At 36.8% G+C, this 10,040-nt stretch overlaps 1 protein-coding gene across 1 annotated transcript in view; it reads left to right on the top strand.

The window, feature by feature from the left end:
* MRPS9 (mitochondrial ribosomal protein S9) overlaps positions 1 to 10,040 on the top strand; it is a 62,034-nt gene that overhangs the window by 34,511 nt on the left and 17,483 nt on the right. Inside the window, exon 5 of the mRNA XM_012555745.2 lies at positions 6,079 to 6,158. Within this exon, the coding sequence (XP_012411199.1) occupies positions 6,079 to 6,158 (80 nt within the window). The remainder of the gene's footprint in view (positions 1 to 6,078; positions 6,159 to 10,040) is intronic.

The following is a 10,040-nucleotide window of genomic DNA, read 5'->3' as shown; positions in this document are numbered from 1 at the left end:
AGTAGGGGACTACCTGTAGTCTATTCTCACTAAATAAAATGCTAACAAACCAATTAAAACATTATATTGTAATATTCCAAAGGACCTCTATATACCCAGGAATGTAAGGATGATTTAGTATCAGGAAATTTATTAATGTAATTCTCTATGTTAATTGAGTTAAGGAAAAAATAATAATTGCCACAGATGCAAAATTACTTAATAAAATTCAGCATTCATTTTTTTGATTAAAAAAACTGAATAAACTGGAAATAGAAATTTTCTTAGATTGATAAAGACTCATAAGAAACGGAAACACATAAAATTTAAAAAATGTGTCATTGGTTGTCTCCATATTAAGTTCAGGAACAAGATAGGTGTGCCTGCACTTGTTTCTGTTATTCAGTATTGTTTTTAGAAGTCTTAACCAGTGTGATAAAAAAAGGCAAAGAAATTCGCAGTAAGGAAATGACTCTTCATAGATGTTATGCGTGTCTACTTAGAAAATACAAAACCATAAACTAAAAACTATGTTAGAATTTCAGTAGATTTCATTATTTGGCTATCTGAATACTGGAACATTCAAACTATGAATTATTCTGGAAGAATTTTTTTAATGATACCCTTTTATAGAAACATGCCACAGTATAGCTGAAGAGTGAAATGTTGATCTTGTAGAGATCATGTGAACAGCATTGCAGTTGATGACATCATGGCGGCCAAATCCACACAATAAAACCAGTGTGGAATGGAGTGGAATGGATGGTCTGAGTAACATAATGGTCTTATTGATAATAAACGAATTGTGATCATTCACTGCCTTTATGTATTTTGGTAAGCAAGAACTGTTTTAAAAACACTGATTTCTAAGTCAGGGCAAAAAAAAAAAAAAAAGCATTATTTCCAACTGTACAAATATATATATATACATACATATACATACATGCGCACACACACACATATATACATGTATATGCGTATTTCCTCTTAATCCATTTAATAGAATTTTTTAAAAAATTGTATCCAGAAGATGACAGAATTGGGTCAAGACTTTTTAAAAAAATCATTAAGTGTTTTTGGAATTAAGAAATTCACACACTAGACCAGAATTAAATAAGGTAACTGTGTAAATAAATGGTATGGTAAAGGACAAATATAGAACTGTCATTGTTTCTTACACAGTGAAACCTGTGGGAGCCAGAACTGGACAGGACTGCCTTGTTTTCTGGGTCTCTCTAGTTTTCCACCTTTGACGGGGGCAGTCTTCCCCCTTTTCTATAGCTTGTTTTGGTGGAAATATTTTCATTCTCCTTCTCTGACAGGTTTGTACTCTTACACAGATTCCAGCTTTCACAGGTTTTACTGTATAACAAATGTTGTGACCTTAGGTCACACCAAAAGGAAAGGACAAAGATCGATAAATTGTCCATTTCAAAATTTAACACTTCAACTGGACAGAAGGGGAGCCCCTGGGTAGTGCAAACCGTTAATGTGCTTGGCTGCTAACCGAAAAGCCAGAGGTTTGTGTCCACCTAGAGGCCACTGAAACCCTGTGGAGCATAGTTCTGTTGTGACACACACAGGGTCACCAGAAGTCGGAATCAACTCAATGACAGCTGGTATAATAGAAAAATGGGCAGAGGAAAATAGGCAGTTCATAAAGAAGAAAATAAATGTAGCCAAAAAACACATGAAAATATGCTGGACTGTATGAAGAAGAACATGGCATCAGGATTGGTGGAAGACTCAATTACGCAGATGACACAGCTTTGCTCGTTGAAAGCAAAGAGGACTTGAAACACTGATGAAGATCGAAGACTACAGCTTTCAGTTATGGATTACACCTCAATATAAAGAAAACAAAAATCCTCACGACAGGACCAATAAGCAACTTCATGATAAACGGAGAAAATATTGAAGTTGTCAAGGATTTTACTTTACTTGGGTCCACAGTCAACTCCCATAGAAGCAGCAGTCAGGAAGTCAAACAATGTATTGCATTGTGCAAATCTGCTGCAAAAGACCTCTTTGAATTGTTCAAAAGCAAAAATATTACTTTGTGGACTAAGGTGCACCTGACCCAAGCCATGGTATTTTCAGTTGTCTCATAGGCATGCGAAGGCTTGACAATTAGTAAGGAAGACCCGAGAAGAACTGATGCATTTGAATTATGGTGTTGGTGAAGAATAGTGAATATACCATGGACTGCCAGAAGAACAAACAAGTCTGTCTTGGAAGAAATAAAGCCAGAGGACTCCTTGGAAGTGAGGATGGCGAGACTTCATCTCATGCACTTTGGACATGTTATCAGAGGGATCAGTCCCTGGAGAAGGACATCATGCTTCGTAAAGTAGAGGGTCAGTGAAGAAGAGGAAGATCCTCAACGAGATGGATTGACACAGTGGCTGCAACAGTGGGCTTAAACATGGCAACGGTTTTTGTACATGGGGTCTCTATGAGTTGGAACAGACTAAACGGCACCTAACAACAGTAAAACAGTAATGAGAGACTGTTATCAACCCATCAGATTTGCAATTATAAATATTGTCAGCAAAAAATCAGAAGCAATCTAAATGTCCATCAATAGGGTAGCTAAATAAACTGTCAGTCATACTATGGAATAATATGCAGATGATAAAAAGAATGAGATAGAGCTAGGTGTATTAGCACAGATAAGACACATTGTTGGGTGGAAGAAGAGAGTAAAAATATAGTATGTCATGTAAATGCAGTTTAATACCATTTGTGTCTTAGGTATTTATATGTAAATGCACAGAAAAGAATCCAGAAAAATAAACTGCGAACTGATAACAATGGTTGCTTCTGATGATGGGATTCTAATATTTAATCTTTATAAGAAGAATATATTACTTGTATAATCAAAGTTAATTTTATTTAAAAAAAGAAAAGAAACAGATAACTGAGTGAGGGGAGGAGGGAAAGCTCACTATCAACAGCAGCAAAAGCTAAAAATGCCTCCAACTAAAACCTGGAACAAATATGTAACAGATTTACATAGAAAAATATAAAACATAGTTAAAGGTTATAAATAAAAATATGAGTAGTTGGGAAGAGTCCATGCTTCTGTAATGGAAGGCTCACTACTGCAAAGTTACTACTCTCAAAATTATTAGTAAATTTAATAAAATTTCAAAGTCCTGATGAGGTTTTGGAGGGAAGTGTGTCAAGTTTGGAAACCCTAGTGGCATAGTGGTTAAGTGCTACGGCTGCTAACCAAAAGGTCGGCATTTTAAATCCACTAGGTGCTCCTTGGAAGCTCTAGGGGGCAGTTCCACTCTATAGGGTTGCTATGAATCGGAATTGACTTGATGGCAGTGGGTTTGGTTTTTTTTTGCTGTCAAGTTTATTTGAAAGAGTAAATGTGTCAGAAGCAGCAAGGAAGTTTAAAATATATATAATAACGGAATTTACCCTGCCAGTTATCATAATACAGCTAAAAGTTCTGGTAATTAAAATACTGGAATGGTACAAAATAGGCAGACAAATAGACCAGTGGAACAGAATAGAGCATTCAGCATCAACATATGTTTATTTATGCCATATTTTTTTAATTCTAAGACATCTTTTCAAATCTTAGCATCTTTGACAATAGGATGCATCTTACAATTAATGTAAACTATGATGAGTACCATAGTTTGACAGCTTTTTTTCTTTGTGGTATATAAATTATAGTATATGATACGACATTGTAAAAACAGCTTGAGGGCAGTGTCTGACCTCCGCTTACTTCACAAGGGAAAAGGAGAATCAAGCCAACAGCCGAAGGCTCATTCCCATGAGGCGGAGGTCAGACACGCCTCCTCTCTCTGCCATCTTTACTAATTCTGACACCAACCGTCCCTCCCACAGCACCCTCTGCTAGGTTTGATAATTCATTGCAGTGTCCACACAGAACTCACAGGTCATATTCACAATTACGGGGTTTATTAGGAGAGTAACAGTTACAATTCAGGCTCAGGAACACTCAGGATGTAGTCCTTCCATCAGGATAGCTTCTCCCCAGCCGTGCTTGCAGGCACGTCTCTCCGTGGCCCTCAGTCTCTGCTCAGAGGTACTCACCTTTCTCTCTCCATGGGCCAGGAAGCCCACTGCATCATCTCCTGCTGCTGAGTCTCTCCTTTCTCGTTGGTGGTGGGCTCCTCCTCTCGGCTCTGGAATCAGCTCTCCTTAAGACAAAACTGACCAATCCCCTTGATAGGCCACAATTCCCCTATCACACAGTCACCAGGCTGGGAATTACAAGCCCATGGCCAGAGAGGCCACACACAAAAGTAATCGCACCGCAGACATCTTAAATCTGACATTTTAGATTCAGTGAAATTGTGTGTGTGTGTGTATGTGTGTGTATTTAAATTTAGCTCAGGAGGTTCCTATCCCAGTACTCACAGTTATGAAGTTTCAGAGGTAAGCATAAGTAGACACAACATTAAAGTATTAACTAACAAACTGATTGAAATGAGACCCAACTCAAACGTCCTTCCAAGCTTTATGTAAGACCCTTATCTCCATCCTTGATATTTGCTGACCACCTAACAGTACATTAACATTGATTGCATACTGATGTTACAAATATTGGAAAATATGCAGGACTTCCTGAAATCTGTGAAAATGATGTTGGAGAACTACTTAAGTCATCGACAAAGTCACTGGCAAATTAAGGATCTGGTTTTATTTTTAAAGCTAAACTCCCAATCAAATCTTTTTTTCACTGTTTGTTACGAACTTTTGGTATCTATTTTAAGTGTGTTCACTTTAAGTGACCTATGTTTGATATAGATTATCCTCAGAGAAGAAGGACATTCTACATATGATACAGGTGGCATTTTAATGGGAAAAGGGTGTACTATTCAAAAAAACTGTAATAGGGTAATGACTCTCTTTGCTGGACAAAATAATTTTTACATCTCTGCCTCACAAAAATAAATTCCAGATAAAATATCTGAACATGAAAACATATAAAAATTGCAAAGGCAAATAGTTTTTGAAAAGCCCAAGAGTCTTAGAGCATGCATTCTCAGTGGGGTGGTATTGTCTCCGAGGGAGTGAAGATTGGTTCGTGGAGGGTAACAAAATCCTAGATATTACAGAGGTTGGTTGCCCTTACAGGACCACAGTACAGCAGCAGATGTCCAGTATATCTGTGGTCTTAAAATTTCACTGGGCGGGAGCACAGGGGCAGGGGCATTTAGGGAAAAAATGCCTAAAAAGGTTTAGTGGGGAGAATAATTAAAAAAAAGTTTTGAAACACTGCCATAGAAGAACAGTGACAGATTTGACTCTATAAATTTTTTTTATATAAATATTTTAAAGTTCCTGATGATAAAAGACACCATAAACAAAATTAAAAGACTAGTGACAGACTGGGAGAAAATAATTTCCAACTTATTTAATGGACAAAGGAATATTATCCTTATTATACAAGAGTTCCTAAAAATAGTTAACAGCAAAACAGCCTAATATGAGTAAAGGACATGCAGTGGATGTTTGCTTTATTTCCTATGGTAACTCCATTTCTCAGACCATTTGGTAACCATGAGATGTGAATGAACATCTGCATTTCCAAAGTAATTACACCGTTTGGGGGGCCCCTTCTGTTTTAGGTAGGTTGACCTGAAGCCTCTGGGAGGTGTGTCACTACACGGTGGAGACAAAGTGGCATTAAAAAAATAAACAGTTTTTAATTTGTTTTCCTTTGTTATATTATGCCTGTTACTACTATTTGAATGTATTGTATTTACAGCTGAACCTAAAATTTTTTTTGTTAAAAAAGATGATTTTGGCTATTTCATATGCCTTTATTTAAAACAAATTGCAGGAATTTTCATGGTGAAATATTTGGGAATATTTTATTAAATATAAAGATTATGTTCATGGGTATAAAATATTAAATATCCTAAATGTTTACATGCTAAACTAAATATTAAAAATTATAAATATTAATGATATTCCTTTTTTGTTATCTTAAAAGTTAATTAGAATCATAAATGTGGCTTGTAATGGTAGTGAAATATAGCTATTTAGTCTCTCTATATGCGTATTTTATTTTTATTTACTTGTTTTCATTTGGCTTTTTATTAGCAATCCAGTGGGGAGAAGATGGCCGTCCATTTCATTTTCTTTTTTATACTGGCAAACAATCATATTATTCATTAATGCATGTAAGTATATTACATTTATGATAAATAATATTCACTGTAAGCTAAGTAACTAATTAGACCAGAGATTTTTCTCAAAAACATCAGCATTTACTCAGTATTTTCATCATGGAGAAAAATAAGGCTTCTAGAGGTAAGTCAGTGTGTTGAAAGGCTTCGTATTGTATTTAATTTTGGGAAAGATAAACTAGAGTTTATATCACGATGGTTTGTCCTTAAAATGCTTTTACTTACAAATTGAAATCAGGTTAGGAGATAGGTGTTCAACTCAATAGTAGTGCATGTGTGTGCTTTCAAGGTAAGAAATGAGGCAGGATAGAGACAGTATGTACTGCTGTCAGGTGCTATAAGGCATTTACCTTGGGACAGAGTCACGTAGTTTATCTGTACTTTGTTTTTGTTATTTTTACACAATTTTTGCTTTTCATCGGTTAATGCAATGTATGAGTCTAGAATTTAGTCCCCAAAAAACAGCCTAAGAAATGATTTTATTACACTTTGACCTCCAGCTGCCTTTGAATATATTGTGAACAGCTTTTGTTTACTTTTCAGAGCTGTTAGTGTTTGATAACATGCACATTTGGGAGTGTCCCCCAAAATTATTATGGGGGGGTGGGGGGAAGGCTGCTAATATCCAGTTAAAAATGACAGAAACCATTTTATTTTTAGACCACAATGTCAAGTTTGATTTCATTCTTTATATAATGTTATAAAGTTACAGAAATATTTATGGGGCTTCCCCTATCCGCAGTCAGATTTCAGTTGTTTAAATTCCGTGCAAACATTTACTCTGCTTTTTAGAATTATCTGGTGTTTATTCATGCTCCACAAACCCAAAGGACAAAATCCCCACTTGTCAGGTACATTTATTTCTTGGGGAAAAAAAAAGAAAACCTTTTTTTCGCTTTTTCTTGACCTTGGGCAAATGAGCTTCTTGCCCTGGCAGAAATGAAATGAATGATGAATGTGGAGTGTGTCTTTGCTGAGTAATGGAGCTGCAGCTCAGGCTTTGCACTGAGGTTTTCTCCTGCACAGCCTGAGGCTGCCCAAGGACCCCCGCTGTTCATTTAAATAGGTATGTCAAATCTGCCTCCAAACGCTGCTGGTTTGATCTGTGGTAATATTTGTGAAGGTTCCATATGGACTTGAGCCCCCTGCAGTGCTAAGAAATAATGTACAGCGCTTCATGGTGCAGACGCAAATTTTCTCTGAAAAGGGATGCAATGCTGCGTTTTAGCTGTCGGAGAGGATGATGGAGCTGACGCGCTAGGCCTGTCAACTTGTTACACGGATGGGTTGCACGCAGCGAAGCTGTGGAAAATCTGTGCCTTTTAACTTTTCTACTTAATCACGGTTGTAGCATTGCCTTTAGACTGTATGCTACATTAATTCTCTTCCTGCCTTCTGCCTTTCATCCCAAGTTTCACGGAAAAAAGTAAAGCATGCAGGTCTTGTAGAGGAGCCTTATCAAACAGCTGTCATCTGACAAGCCATTTGCATTTGTTTTGGCTGAAACTGAGTAACCCAAGGGCAAGAGATTTTGTTGCATTCCATCATAACGAAGAAATTACACACTGGATAAGGGGCCTAACTTTATTTTCAGTTTGTTTATATATTTTAAGAGGTAATGTTCAAGAAACTAATCGGTTTCTCAGTAGATAAAATATTACCATATCTCTTGACCAAAGTATCAAATTGTATCTGAATAATAAACACTCTTTCTTTTTTAGGTAATAGAATTTTTGTTACATATAAAAGAAACCCAGTAATTCAGGTTGCTTTGTTGTGTTAAGTATTTTGACTCCCCAAACAACGTGGGGTTTAGCATTTGTTTCATTGTTCATCAGAATAATTTACATGTATGAATTACAGATACTTTGGTTTAACTTGAGCATTATAATTCAGATAATAACCCCTGTATTTTTTTAAAAAGTGCTTCTTATGGAATTTTAAAGTAATTATATATGTGGAAGAACATAGGATAAATGTTTTCCTAAATATATGCCAGTCACTTCAGCATCCATGTATGGTAAATTTTATTAATTATAACTTTAGTCACACCAGTCTCATTTCCTAGATAATGCAAATCAATATCATCCTAGACACTGTGACTTTGAAACAGTGACCAAATATTCACTGTTCAGCTCACAAAACTGGCCTTGTAGTTAAGTCAGGCATTGCATATAAAGTAAAACTGTGAAACTTGAGACTGCTTTCTGTGTTTGCTGTCTCCTTTGTTCTACCATGTCTTGGTGGTGGTGATGGGGGCTGGGGAGCAGGGCATCCTACCCTATATGTGAGAGGGTCATGACTCTATTGCCACTTCCCAGTGCTGCAGGGGAATTGGTCCCCTGAAGGCTGTCACAGCTCTAAATACCTGGAAATGAATCGTTGATTTTACCATTATCTTTTGCAGATATAATTTTCTTCCTCTGTGACATGGTAAAAAGACACTTAAACCAAACTGTGTGCTTCCCGTGTCGTTGACCATTTGTGATTGTGTGAGGCGTGACAGTTATCGGCTAAGCTTTTTGACAAGAAAACAGGTCTAGAGCAGGTGTGCAGGTTTGCGAGGAGACTTTTCTAATGTTCGTTATTTATTAACCTTTCTTCTGTAATGATGTTAAATCTTTGTTTTAGTATTTGGTGACTGTTTACATGTTAAGCTTATATCAAGCTTATTAGAGCAACTAATGAAAGGTAGTCCTGATGCAATTGACAGTTAAAAGCTAAAGACAATATGCAGTGCTATAGTGAATACACTTTCCAGTTGACCTATATTTAGTCCATACAGTTTTTATGTGGACGTAGGGGAGTTTTCATGGGTAGATGAGGATGGGAAGAAAGGTGCAGTTGATCCTTTCTGTCCAGAAATGTATGATAGGAAAGTAGAAAGTGAAGGAAAAGTTACTGATTCAAGGAGTTCTCACACTTTTTAAATGTGTAATGTTCTAAAGGTTCATTAGCAGGTTGGTTGGAGCTCCCATTTTCTTATGGATACATTGATACACATGTCTTTAGATTCTCGGGAAAGTCAATAAAAACCCATTTATTTTACAGTATAGCTAATATGATGTACAAATATAATGAAAAAAGTACAAAACAGTACTAACAAATATTTCTTAACAATAAAAAGTAGTTTTAATAGGAGGAAAGTAGAGACTTAGGAGTTTCTCAGAGGATCATTCCTTGAGTGCTACAAAGGCGGCTCTGTGCTTGATGGCACTGCCTCATCTGTCTTTTTTTTACCTCCAAATGGATGGCTTCCCATTTCCTTCAAAGCTGTGTAATCAGTAGGACTGGTATATTTTTTGGACATGATTTAGGGTTTCAGTTCAGGTTTCGGAAGCAGAAGGAAGAAATAGAAGAAAAAAGTTTTCAGAAACAACTGAGCAAAAGCATAAAGGAAAGGGAAGCGTTTTTAAAGAGGATGTTTGTATCTGTGCAAGAAACAATGCTACAGAGTAGAGTGACTGAGTTGTGAACAGCCTAGATTTAGACCAGGGAGAAAACCTGTGTGCACAGTTAGCTGGGAGAAGAGAAGGGATAAGCCAGTAGAGTGGGCTGACCCTTGGATGCACCAGCCTGCTGGGGCTGCCCATTGCCCACGGCTGCTTGATCCTGTCCAGGCCAGCCAAGCTGGTGGTGAGAGGAGGAGTGGGTTGGATTCATGAGGAAGACGTTTGCAATCTAGGTAGTCACAGTTCAGCTGGTGCAGGTCCTTCGATTTTAAGACAAATAATTGGTTCAGGGTTTACTCGTTTTATTAGTAGATAGGTTTCTGAAAAAAATTTAAATTCACTCACTAAAAGTGAGTTGAACATAATTTTAAACTCATTACAGGAAACGATTATTTGACTCTGGAGTGGGAGCCCTTTTATAAAA

Source organism: Trichechus manatus, unplaced genomic scaffold, assembly GCF_000243295.1.
Source record: "Trichechus manatus latirostris isolate Lorelei unplaced genomic scaffold, TriManLat1.0 scaffold00004, whole genome shotgun sequence".
Taxonomy (NCBI): Eukaryota; Metazoa; Chordata; class Mammalia; order Sirenia; family Trichechidae; genus Trichechus; species Trichechus manatus.
Note: the sequence above shows the minus strand (reverse complement) of the source record. Positions and strands in the feature narration are given on the sequence as shown.